This window comes from Balearica regulorum, unplaced genomic scaffold, assembly GCF_011004875.1.
Source record: "Balearica regulorum gibbericeps isolate bBalReg1 unplaced genomic scaffold, bBalReg1.pri scaffold_130_arrow_ctg1, whole genome shotgun sequence".
Taxonomy (NCBI): Eukaryota; Metazoa; Chordata; class Aves; order Gruiformes; family Gruidae; genus Balearica; species Balearica regulorum.
Genome location: NW_022679057.1, coordinates 1 through 15,546, shown reverse-complemented (window position 1 = coordinate 15,546; position 15,546 = coordinate 1). Strand labels below are relative to the sequence as shown.

At 73.2% G+C, this 15,546-nt stretch overlaps 2 protein-coding genes across 2 annotated transcripts; one reads left to right on the top strand and one right to left on the bottom strand.

The window, feature by feature from the left end:
* Positions 1–217: 217 nt before the first annotated feature.
* Positions 218–4,391, top strand: DTX3 (deltex E3 ubiquitin ligase 3). Its single transcript, XM_075741540.1, has 5 exons — positions 218–344; positions 1,154–1,221; positions 1,771–2,456; positions 3,103–3,320; positions 3,969–4,391. The coding sequence occupies exons 2-5, from the start codon at positions 1,209–1,211 to the stop codon at positions 4,042–4,044; spliced, it is 993 nt and encodes a 330-aa protein (XP_075597655.1). The 5' UTR covers positions 218–344; positions 1,154–1,208; the 3' UTR covers positions 4,045–4,391.
* Positions 4,392–6,408: 2,017 nt separating this feature from the next.
* On the bottom strand, positions 6,409–15,306 carry LOC142599776 (beta-1,4 N-acetylgalactosaminyltransferase 1-like). Its single transcript, XM_075741541.1, is given in 11 exon segments — positions 6,409–6,902; positions 8,529–8,766; positions 9,595–9,735; positions 10,498–10,687; positions 10,901–11,009; positions 11,844–12,024; positions 12,450–12,487; positions 13,000–13,106; positions 14,291–14,464; positions 15,052–15,167; positions 15,169–15,306. Coding segments are annotated over 11 exon segments (1,602 nt in total). The 5' UTR covers positions 15,262–15,306; the 3' UTR covers positions 6,409–6,687.
* Between the last annotated feature and the right edge of the window lie 240 nt (positions 15,307–15,546).

Below are 15,546 nucleotides of genomic sequence, written 5' to 3'. Positions count from 1 at the left end.
CCCTTTCCGTGGCCCCGCCCCTTTCCGTGGCCCCGCCCCTTTCCGTGGCCCCGCCCCTTTCCGTGGCCCCGCCCCTTTCCGTGGCTCCGCCTCACCCCTTTGTTCCCGCCCCTCCATCACGCGCCGTTCCCATAGCGACGGGCTCGGTACTCCATCGTCGTTGCCATGGCCCCCCGCCCCGTTACCATGGCGGCCCCGCCCCGCGCGGTCACGTGACGTGCGGCGGCTCCGGGCAGGGTCCCCCCCCCCCCCCCCGCCGCCGCCGCCGCCGCCGCCGCCGCCGCCGCCCCGCTCCGGCCGCGCCGCCCCCGCCGCCCCCGCCATGCTGCGGCCGCCCGGCGATGGTGGGTCCGAAGGGGGGGGGGGGGGGGGAACACGGGACCGGGAGGGGGTGGGGGGGGTCGGTGGGCACCGGGGGGCGCGGGGCCCCTTCCTGCCGCGCTACCAGCACCGCCGGGCCCCGGCCTGCCCGCGGTACCGGCCCCCTCGGCCCGGCCCGGCCTCTCCCGAGCGCCTCAGGGCCTCATCCTGGGCCCCGGGAACGGGCCGTGGCGGCGCCCCGCTCCTCCCCCCCGCCCCGGGCCTGGCCTGACCCCCCCGGGCCTCATCCGGACCCCCCCGGCACCCCGAGTCCTTTCCGGGCCTCATCCGGATCCCCCGGGCCCTCCCCGGGGCCTGTCACCCCCCCGGGATCTCCCCTCTTCCCCCATCCCCCCCCGTGGAGCCCCCCAGGAAGCGCTGGGGGGAGGAGGGGTGACCCCATAACTGGGGGGGGGGAAGGGGGTGACCCCATAACTGGGGAGGGGGTGACCCCATAACGGGGGGGGGGCAGCCGCTCTGGACCCCCCCAGCAGCGGGAACCTCCTCACCCACGGGGGGGGCAAACACCCCCCACCCCCCGTCTGGGGGTGCTGGAGGGGTTTAGGGGGCGGCAATGGGGCTTGGGGGGGGGGGGGGGGGCAAACTGCTCCGGGGGGGTCACTGGGCCTGTTTGTTATTGTAGGGTCTCCTGGGGACATGTGGGGGGGCAGGGGTGGATTACGCTGCCGTTGTTATTGTAGGGTCTCCTGACGGGGGTTAGGATCCTTGGGGGGGTGTGTCTGTTTTGGGGGGGGCTGAGGGTCCCCGTGTGAACCCCCCCGTGTCCCCCCAGCCTGTGGCTCGTGGCTCCGCTGATCCGCTGGCGTCTCCGGCTCGTGCTGTCCCCCATGGGCTCGCCAGGTGGGTGCCACCCCCCTCGGGCTGTGGGGACCCCCCAAGGTGTGGAAACCCCCCCTCGGGCTGTGGGGACCCCCCTCAGGGTGTGGGGACCCCCCAAGGTGTGGAACCCCCCCCCCTTCGGGCTGTGGGGACCCCCCAAGGTGTGGAACCCCCCCCTTCGGGCTGTGGGGACCCCCCCCGGGCTGTGGGGACCCCCCCAAGGTATGGAACCCCCCCCCTCGGGCTGTGGGGACCCCCCAAGGTGTGGAACCCCCCCCCCTCGGGCTGTGGGGACCCCCCAAGGTGTGGAACCCCCCCTCAGGCAGCACAAGGAGCCCCCGCTCCCGGCTTCTCCCCCAGGGTGGGGGTGCAGCTGGGTTTTGGGGTGCCCCCCCCCCCCGTCGGGTGTCCCACCGCCTTGGCGGGTGTGTGTGGGGGGGGTGGGCGTTAATCCCCGCGGTGCCCTCCCGCGTCGCACCGGGGACGGGTGATGCGGGGACACCCTTGGGTGCCCTCAGGCTCTGACGCTTGCCCCCCCACCCCCCACCCCGTGCCCCCCACCCCGGGCAGTGTCGTTCGTCCTCTCCAGGATGGCGGCTTGCGGGGGGGCCGCTAAGAACAAGGTGACGGTCTCCAAGCGGGTGTGGGACTTCTTGACCAAGGAGAGCCCGGCCAAGCTGGCCCGGCTGAAGGAGGAGACCAAGGTCAGCATCATGGTGGACGGCGAAACCTCCGACATCTACGTCCTGCAGCTCTGCGTGCCCCCCCCCGGCCCCCCCGGGGGGCTCTGCCCGGCCCGGAAAGCCCTTAAAGCGTTATTAAAAGAAACGGAAAAAGAATTGAAGAAAAAAACTCAACGTCACGGCGAGTTGGTGGGTTGCGTCACCGTCCTAGAACCCGGCGGAGGCGGTTTAGGGGGACGGGGACCGACGGGGAATCGCGGCGGATCGGCGGCGGCGGCCGGTTGTTCGCGGGAAGAGGAACCGGATCGACAGTGTCCCATCTGCCTGGGGGAAATCCAGAAGATGAAAACCTTGGAAAAATGTCGTCATTCCTTCTGCGAGGACTGCATCACCCGGGCGCTGCAGGTGAAGACGGCGTGTCCCATGTGCGGGCGCTTCTACGGGCAACTGGTGGGCAACCAGCCCCCCAACGGGCGCATGCTGGTCACCCGGGACGCCGGGCTCCTCCTGCCCGGCTACGAGAAGTTCGGCACCATCATCATCCAGTACGTCTTCCCGCCCGGCGTCCAAGGGGTAAGATGGCACCGAGCGCCCGTGCGCTCCCCCCCCCCCCCCCTCCCACCGGCCTGGGCGGTCCCGGGGTGCTCCTCAGAGAGATGGGGCACCCTTGGGTGCTTCCAAAGCCTTATGGGTGTGCCTGGCCCCCTTGGGCACCCCCAAACCCACCCGCTGGGTGCCCCTGGCACCCCTGGGTGAGCTCGGAACCTGACGGGGGTCCCTTACCCAGCCCTGTGCCCTCGGCCCCCTTGGGCACCCCCGAACCCCTGCTGGGTGCCCCTGGCACCCCTGGATAGCCCTGAACGCTGCTGGGGGCCCCCCACCCTACCTTGGTGGCCCTGGCCCCCCCTTGGGTGCCACCAACCCAGCCCTGTGTCCCTGGTACCCCTGGGTACCCCCAAACCCTGCTGGGTGCCCCCCCCAGCCCAGTACCCCTGGCACCCCTGGGTACCCCCAAACCCAGCTGGGTGCTCCTTGCACCCCTGGGTACCCCCAAACCCAGCTGGGTGCCCCCCACCCTAGGTCTGTACCCCAAACCCAGCTGGGTGCCCCTTGCACCCCTGGGTACCCCCAAACCCAGCTGGGTGCCCCTGCCCCCCTCACCCCCCCATCCCCTTATCCCCCCCCGACCTCTCCCGTTGTCCCCACCCCCCCCCTGCAGGTGGAGCACCCCAATCCGGGGGTGCGGTACCCCGGCACCACGCGGGTGGCGTACCTGCCCGACTGCCCCGAGGGGAACAAGGTGCTGGGGCTGTTCCGCAAGGCCTTCGACCAGCGCCTCACCTTCACCGTCGGCACCTCCATGACCACGGGCCGCGCCAACGTCATCACCTGGAACGACATCCACCACAAGACCAACTGCACCGGCGGGCCCCAGCTGTACGGGGGGTGGGGGGCACCCGGCGCTGCTGGGGGGGGATGGGGATGGGGGGGCTGGGGGGCACCCGGCGCTGCTGGGGGGGGGATGGGGCTGGGGGGGTGGGGGGCACCCAGCGTTGCTGGGGGGGGGCTGGGGGGCACCCGGCACTGCTGGGGGAGATGGGGGGCACCCGGTGCTGCTGGGGGGGGGATGGGGGGCACCTGGCACTGCTGGGGGGGATGGGGGACACCCGGCGCTGCTGGGGGGGGATGGGGATGTGGGGGCACCCGGCACTGCTGGGGGGGGACTGGGGGGCTGGGGGGCACCCCGGCACTGCTTGGGGGGATGGGGGGGCACCCGGCACTGCTGGGGGGGGGATGGGGGAGATGGGGGCAGGGGGGGCACCCCAGTGAGAGGTTATGGGGGGCTGGGGGGGGCATCACCCCTCGTATGGGTGGGGGGGGCACCCCAGAGAGAAATTATTGGTACTGGGGGGGGGGCATCACCCCGGTATGGGGGGGGCACCCCAGAGAGAGGTTATGGGGGGCTGGGGGGGGCATCACCCCCGGTATGGTTGGGGGGGGCAGCACCCTGGGGACAGGCTGGGGGGGTGGGGGGAGAGCACCCAGCCGTGGGGGGGCCCACACTGACCTGTCCCCCCCCCCCAGGTTCGGGTACCCCGACCCCACGTACCTCGCCCGGGTGCAGGAGGAGCTGCGGGCCAAGGGCATCACTGAGGACTGAGCCTGGGGGGGGCAGGACCCCCCCGGGGCAGGGGGACCCCCCCGGGGCAGCGGGACCCCCCCCGGCCCCCCCCAGGCTGTGGGGGCACAAGGAGCGTCCCAGGGCCCAGCGGGGGGGGGGGGGGGCACGGTGCCCCGCAGCCCCCCCACCCCGGCAGGGACAGCCGGCGTCCCCCTGTGCGTCCCCCCGGACGGACGGACGGGGGGGGGTCCCGCGCCCTCCGCCCCCCCCAGCCCCGCAGCGGGGTCGGTGCCCCTCGGGGGGGCAGCGGGTTTATTTATTTTTTATTCCCCCCCCCCCGCACCCCCCAGCTCTGTAACTTTGATCCAATAAAAATATGCAACGCTGGCGGGGGTGGGGATACGGGGATACTGGGATGGGGGCACTGGGACGGGGATACTGGGATGGGGATGGCACTGGGATGGGGATACTGGGATGGGGATGGCACTGGGACGGGGATACTGGGATGGGGCTGGGGGCACTGGGGTGGGGATACGGGGATACTGGGATGGGGGCACTGGGACGGGGATACTGGGATGGGGATGGAGATACTGGGATGGGGATACTGGGATGGGGCTGGGGACACTGGGATGGGGATGGCACTGGGATGGGGATACTGGGATGGGAATGGGGATACTGGGATGGGGGCACTAGCGTGGGGATGGGGATGCTGGGACAGGAATAGGGATACTGGGATGGGAATGGGGATACTGGGATGGGGTGGGGGCCACTGGGATTCGGATACTGGGACAGGAATAGGGATACTGGGATGGCACACTGGGGTGGGACACAGGGATGGGACACTGGGACAGGGATACTGGGACAGGAATGGGGACACTGGGACGGGGATACTGGGATGGGCATGGGGATACTGAGGGGGGGACAGGGACACAGGTGGGGAGGGGGGCACTGGGACACGGGTGGGACACGGGGGGGGACACGGGTGGGACGTGTCCCCAGGAGCCCGGCCGTTGCTGCGCGGGGCCGTGCCCGGGGGGCTGTGGGGGATGACAGTGGGTGACCCGGGGTGGAGCTGTGGGGTGACCCCGGGGTGTCACTGCTGGGGGGTGACAGGAGGCTCCAGGGACACACCCCCCCCCCCGTGTTATTGTGGGGTGCTGTGGGACCTCCCGGGGGTCCCCGTCCCTGCCAGGAGCCCGGGGGGGGGGGGGGCAGGGACCCCCAGGACTGGGGGATGGGCCCCCCCACCTCTGGGCCCCCCAACGTGGCTCTTCCTCCCCCCCCCCAGGAGCTGGGGGACCCCAACCCTGTCCCTGCTCTGTCCGTGTCCCCTCCCCACCCACGGGGACCCTCCCACCCGTGGGACACCCCTGCTCCATGGGGAACCCCCCCCATGGGACACTCCCCACACGGAACCCCCCACCCATGGGAACCCCCCCACTCATGGGAACCCCCCCACTCATGGGGACACCCCCCCATGGGACCCCCCTCACCCGTGGGAACCCCCCACCCATGGGAACCCCCCCACTCATGGGGACACCCCCCCCCCGCCATGGGAACCCACCCCACCACCACCCATGGGACCCCCCCCACCCGTGGGAACCCCCCACCCGTGGGAACCCCCCCCCTCATGGAGACACCCCCCCCATGGGACCCCCCCCGGTGATGTCATCCCCTCGCAGCCATAGGTTGGACATGCGTGGTGGGGGCGGGGCTTGATGGAAGGGGCGGGGTTACGGTGCGGGGGCGGGGCTTACAGAAAGGGGCAGGGCTAAGCCATAGGGCGGTGCTTAAAGGGGCGTGGCTAAGACGGGGAGTGGGGCGGTGCTTGTGGAAAGGGGCGGGGCTAAAATGTGGGGGTGTGGCTTAACGTGATCGCACGTGGAGGCTGTGCTTGAGGAAAGGGGCGGGGCTTGAGGAAAGGGGCGGGGCTACAGCGTGGGGGCGGGGCCTGAAGAACGGACAGTGGTAAGGTGGGTGGGCGGGGCTTGAGGGAAGGGGCGGGGCTAACGCGCAGGGCGGTGTCTAAATGGGTGGGGCTAACGTGTGAGGGGGCGTGGCCTGGACGGGGCGTGGCTCCTCCCCCCCCCCCCCCTTTTTCTGAACAAAGAGGCAGATTTCGGTCTGGTTAAAATCTCACCATCCATCGGGTAGAAAAGGGGGGGGCAGCCCCTCCCCCAGCCCGGCCCTGGGGGTCCCGGGAGGGGCCCGGGGGGGGGAGGGGCCAAGACTTGGCACAAAACTCCTGGCGGCAGCGCGGGGGGAGGGGCTGTACAATAGAAAACTGAGTCTGGGGGGGGGTGGGGACACGGGGGGGGGGGAGGGGGCACCCGGACGCCTGGGTCCCCTTCGGGGGGTGGGGTGGGGGGGTGTGTGTGTGTGGGTCTGTGTGCCCCCCCCCCGCCACCCCCCCAAAGTACAAAAGAGCTAAAAACACCGGGGGGGGGGAGGGGGGGGGTGGCCCGGGGGTGCTCCAGGGTGGCCGCAGTCCCGTGGTGGCCCCGGGTGGTGGCCCATGGCGGTGGCCCATGGTGGTGGCCGATGATGGTGGCCCATGGCGGTGGCCCTGGGCGGTGGCCCATGGCAGTGGCCCATGGGGGTGGCCCTTGGGGGTGCCCCTGGGCGGTGGCCCGTGGTGGCCCGCAGCGGTGGCCGGGGTGGGTGGGTGGGTGAGGGGGGGGGCTAGTTGCCGGCCATGCACTTGAAGCGGTTCTTGAAGAAGAAGAGGCGATGCTTGAGGCGCAGGCTGTCGTCGCGGGCGGGGGGGTAGCGGTACCGGGCGTATTGCCGCTCCCCCTCCGTGCGGCGCCAGGGCAGGGCCAGCTTGGAGGCGTGATCCACCACCACGTCCTCGCACGACCCCACGTGCAGCACCCCCAGCCCGTCGATGAAGAACTCTGCGGGGGACACACACCCCCACCCCCCCCAAAAGGGGCTCAGCGCTGCTGGGGGGGGGGGGGTGTCTCCAGCAACCCCCTCCTCTTCCCGGTCCCGGTGCTCCCCACGGGTGACCCCATGGCGGGGGGGACCCCCTTCCTGCCCCCCCCCGGGTAGTGACCCAGAGGTCTCCCCCAGTTCCCTGCCCAGGGGATCCCCATGTCCAAGACCCCCCCAGGACCCCAGTGTTCAGCTGCTGCCTCTTCCCTGGGGGAGCCCCATGTCTGAACCTCCCCAGGGGGGCACCCCACACCTCCCACCCAGCTCCCCCACAGCCTGGACCCCCCCAGGACCCCCCCGGCCCCCTCCCAGCCAGCTCCCCAATGCCCAAACCACCCCAGGACACTCCAGACCCCCCCTTAGGACATCCCAGACCTCCCCCCCAGGATCCCACCCAGGTACCCCCCAGCACCCCCCACTCCTGGGACCCCCGGCACCCCAAAATCTGAACCCTCCCCCCAGGATATCCTGGCCCCCACCCTGGGACACCCTGTACCCCCCCGGGACACGCTGGACTCCCCCCCCCCGACCTCCCAGACTCCCCCCAGACACCCCAGTCCCCTCTGCAGGACACCCCATACCCCCCCCGACACCCTGGTCCCCATCTGGGGACAACCAGGACCCCCCAGATCCTCCCCCCAGGGACCTCCAGGCCCCCCCCGTGCCCCCCAGCATCCCCACTTCTCCCCCTGGGACTCCCGGCCCCCCAGGACACCCCAGACCCCCCCATGGGACACCTCGGACGCCCCTCAGAACACCTTGTCCCCCCCCAGGACCCCCAGCACCCCCGGGACACCCCCCCTCACCCCACCGGGATGCCCAGGACCCCCCCAGGTCCCTCCCCAGGACCCCCGGAGCCCCTCAGACCCCCGGAGCCCCCCCAAGTCCCTCCCCCAGGGCCCCCAGACCCCCCCAGGACCCCTGGTGCCCCCCCAGGACCCCCGGCGCCCCCCCAAGTCCCCCCCCCAGGACCCCCGGAGCCCCCCAGGTCCCCTGGAGCCCCCCCAAGTCCCCCCCCCAGGACCCCCAGACCCCCCCAGGACCCCCGGCGCCCCCCCAAGTCGTCCCCCCCCAGGACCTCCGGAGCCCCCCAGGACCCCCGGAGCCCCCCCAAGTCGTCCCCCTCCAGGACCCCCAGACCCCCCCAGACCCCCGGAGCCCCCCCCAAGTCCCCCCCCCAAGACCCCCAGACCCCCCCCAGACCCCCGGAGCCCCCGCAAGTCCCTCCCCCAGGACCCCCCCAGGTCCCTCCCCAGGACCCCCGGACCCCCCCCCCAGTCCCCCCCCCAGGACCCCCGGAGCCCCCCAGGACCCTCAGAGCCCCCCCACGTCCCCCCCCCAGGACCCCCCCAGGTCCCTCCCCAGGACCCCCAGACCCCCGGAGCCCCCCCAAGTCCCCCCCCCAGGACCCCCAGACCCCCCCAGGACCCCCGCAGCCCCCCCCAAGTCCCCCCCCCCAGGACCCCCAGACCCCCCCAGACCCCCGGCGCCCCCCCAAGTCCCCCCCAGGACCCCCAGACCCCCCCAGACCCCCGGAGCCCCCCCAAGTCCCCCCCCCAGGACCCCCGCCCCCCCCCCCCCCTCACCGAGGTGGGCGACCCGGCGCAGGCGGGGGTCGAAGCCGACCTGCCGGACCTTGTCGGTGCGGGCCAGGAAGAAGTTAACGACGCCATCGGTGACGACGCAGGCGGGGAAACCGGCCAGGCGGTGGTGGAAGCCGGGCCGTGTCCGCAGGCAGTCCCCCCCCGCGCCGCCCCCCCGCACGCTCAGCCGCTGCCGGTACGTGGTGGTGTAACCCGTGATCTCCCGCACCGCGCCCCCCACCTGCGGGGGCACCGGCTGCTGGCACCGGCACGGAGACCCCCGGGACCCCCGGGACCCCCCCGGGACCCCCAGCATCACCCACTGGTGACACCGGCACGGAGACCCCCGGGACCCCCGGGACCCCCCCCGGGACCCCCCAGCATCACCCACTGGTGACACCGGCTGCTGGCACCAGCACGGAGACCCCCGGGACCCCCGGGACCCCCCCGGGACCCCCCCAGCATCACCTGCCTGTGGCACCGGGCACAGAGACACCCCCGGTACCCCCCCCGTACCCCCCCCAGTAGCCCCCAGCAACCCCCAGCATCACCCACTGGTGACACTGGCTGCTGGCACCAGCACAGAGACCCCCCAGTACCCCCTGGTACCCCCTGGTACCCCCCCGGAACCCCCCTGGTACCCCCCCGAACCCCCTGGTACCCCCCAGTACCCCCCCGTACCCCCTGGTACCCCCCAGTACCCCCCAGTACCCCCCCGAACCCCCTGGTACCCCCCAGCCTCACCTGCCCGTGGCACCGGGCACTGAGGTATCCCACGTTCCCCCCCCCCGGCATCACCCACCAGTGGCACCGCCACCCAAGACCCCCCCCCCGGCATCGCCCACCCGTGTCCCTGGGCACTGGCACCCCGGGGGACACTTGGGGACCCCCCCAGCACCAGAGACCGGGGGTGCAGGACACCGGGGCGCCCTCCCGACACCGGGGACGTGGGGCACCGGGACCCCCCTCCCCAGAACGTGGGGATCCGCTGGCCACCAGCACCCCACTGGTGCCCCCCCCCACCCCTGGGTGCCCCCCCCACCCCTGGGTGCCCCCCCGGCGCCCACACCAGGTCCAGGCTGGTTTTCTCCAGCACGTCCACCAGCTTCTCCAGGCGGGTGCGGGGGGTGAAGATGAAGTCGTCGTCCACCCACAGCACGTACTTGGTGGTCACCTGCGAGACCGCCAGGTTCCTCCCGGCGAACCAGCCCTGGGGTGCCAGGTCAGTGTCCGCTGCCCCACGGCCGCCCCACGGCCGCCCCCTCTGAGCCCCATGGCCATGCCAGCCCCCCCGTGTGCCCCCAGCCCTGGGGTCCCACCACCCTCCGTGTCCCCCCATCCCTGGGGTCCCACCGCCCCCCCCATGCCCCCCCATCTCTGGGGTCCCACCCCCCCCCATGTCCCCTCATCCCTGGTGTTCCACTGCCCCCCCCATATCCCCTCATCCCTGGGGTCCCACCCCCCCCCCATGTCCCCCCCAGCCCTGGGGTCGTCCCCCCCCCCATGTCCCCTCATCCCTGGGGTCCCATTTCCCTCCATGTCCCCCCCCATCCCTGGGGTCCCACGCCCCCCATGTCCCCCCCCCATCCCTGGGGTCCCACCCCCCCCCATTTCCCCCCCCAGCCCTGGGGTCCCACCACCCTGCCACCCCCCCCCCCATGCCCCCCACATCCCCCCATCCCTGGGGTCCCACCCCTCCCATGCCCCCCCATCCCTGGGGTCCCACGCCCCTGCCGGCCCCCCCATTTCCCCCCCCTCCCTGGGGTCGTGTCGTCCCCCCCCATGTCCCCTCATCCCTGGGGTCCCACCCCCCCCCATGACCCCCATTTCCCCCCCATCCCTGGGGTCGTGTCGTCCCCCCCCATGCCCCCCCATCCCTGGGGTCCCCCCCCCCATGCCCCCCCATGTCCCCCCCATCCCTGGGGTCCCACGCCCCTGCCCCCCCATGCCCCCCCTTCCCCAGCCCCCCCACCTTGCCGAAGGGCATGAGGTAGTGCTCGAGGTGGGGGCCCTGCAGGGGCTCGGGGCGCTGGCTGTCGTCGGCCACCACGATGGTGACGGAGGGGTAGAACCGGCGGATGCTGGCGATGAGCCCCCGCAGCTTGTCGTACCGCAGGAAGGTCTTGGTGGCGATGGTCACCAGCGCCGTGACGTTGTACTCTGCGGGGGGGGGGGACACCAGCTGGAGGGGCGGCTGGGGGGACTGGGTGGACTGGGCAACCCTACTGGGAGGACTGGGCAACCCTACTGGGAGGGCTGGGCACCCATACTGGGAGGACTGGGCACCCACACGGGGAGGGCTGGACCACCCCGGCACTGGGAGGGCTGGTTTTGGGGTGCGTGGGGGGGGGGGTCCCCGTGGCTCACCTCCGTCCCCGTCCCCGTCACTGTCCCCGGGGGGGTCGGGGCCGTAGAGGCGGGGGGTGGGCGGGTGCCGGATGCGGATGGTGAAGGCGGCGTCGTGCCCGTCGGTGGAGAACTGTACTGGAAGGCCAACGGGGCGCTGGGTGTCCCGGGCAGGGACCCTCCGTGGCACCCGTGGGACCAGCACCCACCCAAATCCCACCCGTGGGACCAGCACCCACCCAGGGCTCACCCGTGGGACCAGCACCCACCCAGGGCCCACCCGTGGGGCAGCACCCACCCAAATCCCACCTGTGCTCCTCCAGGACCAGCACCCACCCAAATCCCACCCGTGGGACCAGCACCCACCCAGGACCCACCCGTGGGACCAGCACCCACCCAGGGCTCACCCATGGGACCAGCACCCACCCAAATCCCACCCGTGGTCCTCCAGGACCAGCACCCATCCAAATCCCACCGATGGGACCAGCACCCATCCAGGACCCACCCATGGGACCAGCACCCACCCAAATCCCACCCGTGGGACCAGCACCCACCCAAATCCCACCCGTGGGGCAGCACCCACCCAAATCCCACCCGTGGTCCTCCAGGACCAGCACCCATCCAGGCCCCACCCGTGGGGCAGCACCCACCCAAATCCCACCCGTGGTCCTCCAGGACCAGCACCCATCCAGGCCCCACCCATGGGACCAGCACCCACCCAGATCCCACCTGTGCTCCTCCAGGACCAGCACCCATCCAAATCCCACCCGTGGGACCAGCACCCACCCAGGCCCCACCCGTGGGACCAGCACCCACCCAAATCCCACCCATGGGACCAGCACCCACCCAGGCCCCACCCGTGGGGCAGCACCCACCCAAATCCCACCCATGGTTTTCCAGGACCAGCACCCATCCAGGACCCACCCATGGGACCAGCACCCACCCAGGCCCCACCCGTGGGGCAGCACCCACCGATGTCGGCGGTGTCGGGGTGGAAGAGGGTGCTGGTGTAGGTGACGAACTGGAGCTGGCGGTTGAGGTGGTCCAGGCGGGGGGCGGCCAGCGAGAGGTGGGGCTGCCCCTCCCCACGCAGCTCCACGCCCTCCACCGCCGCCGCCACCGCCAGCGTCCCCATGGTGGCCGTCAGGTTCACCTGGGGGGGGGCACGGGGTGACCCACGCCTGGGACACGCGGGGGCGCCCCCCGGCTCGGGGGGGGGGGGGGCTGTACCCAGGCAGGAGCACGGCCTGCCCACGCCCTGCCCACTCACGATCGTGCCCTGCCCACGCCCCGTTCACACCCACGCCCACGCACGGTCGTGCCCGCCCCACGCCACGCCCACTCACGATCATGCCACGCCCACGCCACGCCCACTCACGATCATTCCCCGCCCACACACGGTCGTGCCCGCCCCACGCCACGCCCACTCACGATCATTCCCCGCCCACGCCACGCCCACTCACGATCATTCCCCGCCCACGCACGGTCGTGCCCGCCCCACGCCACGCCCACTCACGATCATTTCCCGCCCACACAAGACCACGCCCACCCGTGTTCCCGCCCACGCCCCGCCCCCACCTGGTAGGTTTTCCTGCCCGTCGCCTGCAGGCTGAGCCCTGCGCGCCCACGGACACGGGGGGGGGGTGAGTGGGGCCGGGGGCAGCACCCAAACACCCCCCGGGTGACACCCCCCGCCCCTCCCACGGCCCCAGCGCCCCCCACGGCCCTCCCGACCCCCCCCCGTTATGTGCTCACCCCCCGTGCCCCCCTCAGTGCCCCCCCCACACCCCACACCCCTGTGCCCCCCCAATGTCCCTGCGCCCCCCAGTGCCCCCCACCCTCATACCCCCCAATGCCCCCCCCGAGCCCCCCCAATGCCCCCCATGCTCCTCACCCCTGTACCCCCCAATGCTCCTGTGCACCCCCCACCCCAGTGCCCCCCAGTGCCCCCCTGTGCCCCCCAATGTCCCTGTGCCCCCCAGTGCCCCCCCCACCCCTGTGCCCCCCCCACTGCCCCTGTGCCCCCTCAGTGCCCCCCCCACACCCCACACCCCTGTGCCCCCCCCAGTGCCCCCCAATGCCCCCCCACCGTCCCCGTGCCCCCCAGTGCCCCCCACTGCCCCCTCACCGGGCACCAGGATCGTCTGCAGCGGCCGCACCTCCACCCCCTGGGCCGGGTACTCCAGGGGCGAGTTGGCGCGGACGATGAGCAGCCGGTCAGCGGGGGACTGCACCCTGCGGGGGGGTGCTCAGCCGGGGGCATCCTGCCCCACAGCGACCCTGGGGGTCCCACCCTGCCCCACAGCGACCCTGGGGGTCCCACCCTGCCCCACAGCGAGCTCTGGGGGGTCCCACCCTGCCCCACAGCGACCCTGGGGGGGTCCCATCCTGCCCCACGCTCATCCTTGGGGACCCATCCTGCCCCACGCTCATCCTTGGGGACCCATCCTGCCCAATGCTGACCCCAGGGGGTCCCATCCTGCCCCACACCGACCCTGGGGGTCCCATCCTGCCCCACACTGAGCCCAGGGGGTCCCATCCTGCCCCACATTGACCCGGGGGGGTCCCTGGGGGGGTCCCATCCTGCCCCACACTGAGCCCAGGGGGTCCCATCCTGCCCCACATTGACCCGGGGGGGTCCCATCCTGCCCCACGCTGATCCTTGGGGACCCATCCTGACCCACACTGAGCCCAGGGGGTCCCATCCTGCCCCACACCGACCCCGGGGTCCCATCCTGCCCCCAGTGCCCAGGGGTCCCATCCTGCCCCGCACCGACCCCGGGGTCCCATCCTGCCCCCAGTGCCCAGGGGTCCCATCCTGCCCCACACCGACCCCGGGGTCCCATCCTGCCCCACAGCGACCCCGGGGTCCCATCCTGCCCCCAGTGCCCAGGGGTCCCATCCTGCCCCGCACCGACCCCGGGGTCCCATCCTGCCCCCAGTGCCCGGGGGTCCCATCCTGCCCCGCACCGACCCCGGGGTCCCATCCTGCCCCACACTGACCTGGGGGTCCCATCCTGCCCCACAGCGACCCCGGGGTCCCATCCTGCCCCCAGTGCCCAGGGGTCCCATCCTGCCCCGCACCGACCCCGGGGTCCCATCCTGCCCCCCACCGACCCCGGGGTCCCATCCTGCCCCCCACCGACCCCGGGGTCCCATCCTGCCCCCCGTGCCCGGGGGTCCCATCCTGCCCCGCACCGACCCCGGGGTCCCATCCTGCCCCACACTGACCTGGGGGTCCCATCCTGCCCCACAGCGACCCCGGGGTCCCATCCTGCCCCCAGTGCCCAGGGGTCCCATCCTGCCCCGCACCGACCCCGGGGTCCCATCCTGCCCCCCACCGACCCCGGGGTCCCATCCTGCCCCCCACCGACCCCGGGGTCCCATCCTGCCCCCCGTGCCCGGGGGTCCCCGCTCACCGCAGGCGGTAGCTGTGGTACTCGCGCTCGCGCTGGCGCTGCAGCCGGGGCCGCTCACCGGGGGCGAAGGCGCTGGCGAAGTCGACGCCGGGGCCCTGCCCGAAGAGCTGCCGCTGGAGGGGCAGCGCCAGCCCCGGCTCGGCCTCGCAGGAGCACCCGTTCCTGGGCAGCAGCCTGCCCCGCGCCCCGTCACCGCGCCCGCTCCGCACCCACGGGCGGGGACGGTGCCCACCCCCACGCACCCGCCACGGGGCCGTCCGGCATCTCCCGGCACCCACCACGGCACCCACCACGGCACCCATCCCGGCACCCACCCTGGCACCCACCCCGGCACCCATCCCACCCATCCCAGCACCCACCACGGCACCCACCCTGGCACCCACCCCACCCATCCTGGCACCCACCCCAGCACCCACCCCATCCCCTGGGTGTCCCAGACCCCCCCACCCTGGAGTCCCCCCAACCCTCTGAGCCCCAGAGTCCCCCCCCATGGGTGCCCCCCACCCCACGGGTGCTCCTGCCCTGACATCCCCCCACCCCACGGGTGTCCCAGCCCTGGGCATCCCACCCCCACCCATGGGTGCCCCCCACCCCACGGGTGCCCTGGACCCGGGTGTCCCACCCCCACCCATGGCTGCCCCCCCCCTTTGGGTTCCCCGGCTCCAGGAGTCCCACCCCCCCCCCCAGCTGCCCCCCACCCCCGGGTGTCCCCCTCCCCCCCGGTGCCCCCCACCCATGGGTGCCCCCCCCGGGGTGCTTACTCCATGACGTCCTCCTTGAGGCGGAAGGGGACGTGGGGGTAGGAGCGGGCGGGGGGGGGCAGCGGGGGGGGCAGGAGGCGCTCGGGGGGGGGGCGGCGCAGGTCGACGCTGGGGGGGGCCCTTGGGGGCCCAGAGGTGGAGGAGGAGGAGGGCGGCCAGCGAGGCCGAAGCCAGGAGCAGGAGGCAGAGCGGCTTCTGCGCCCCCCGCATCCTGCGCGCCGGCCGCTGCGCACGGCGTCACCCCTGCCCGAGGACCAGTGCCACCAGTGGGACCAGTGCCACCAGTGGGACCAGTGGGACCAGTGCCCCCCAGTGCCACCAGTGCCCCCCCAGTGGGACCAGTGCCCTCCAGTGCCACCAGTGCCCCCCCAGTGCCCCCCAGTGGGACCAGTGGGAGCAGTGCCACCAGTGCTGACCAGTGGGACCAGTCCCACCAGTGCCCCCCAGTGCCCCCCAGTGCCACCAGTGGGACCAGTGCCACCAGTGGGACCAGTG

Coding starts and splice junctions, on each gene's coding strand:
- DTX3 (XM_075741540.1), top strand. Junction 2,457..3,102: donor TCCCGCCCGGCGTCCAAGGG/GTAAGATGGCAC, acceptor CCCCCCCTGCAG/GTGGAGCACCCCAATCCGGG. Junction 3,321..3,968: donor TGCACCGGCGGGCCCCAGCT/GTACGGGGGGTG, acceptor CCCCCCCCCCAG/GTTCGGGTACCCCGACCCCA.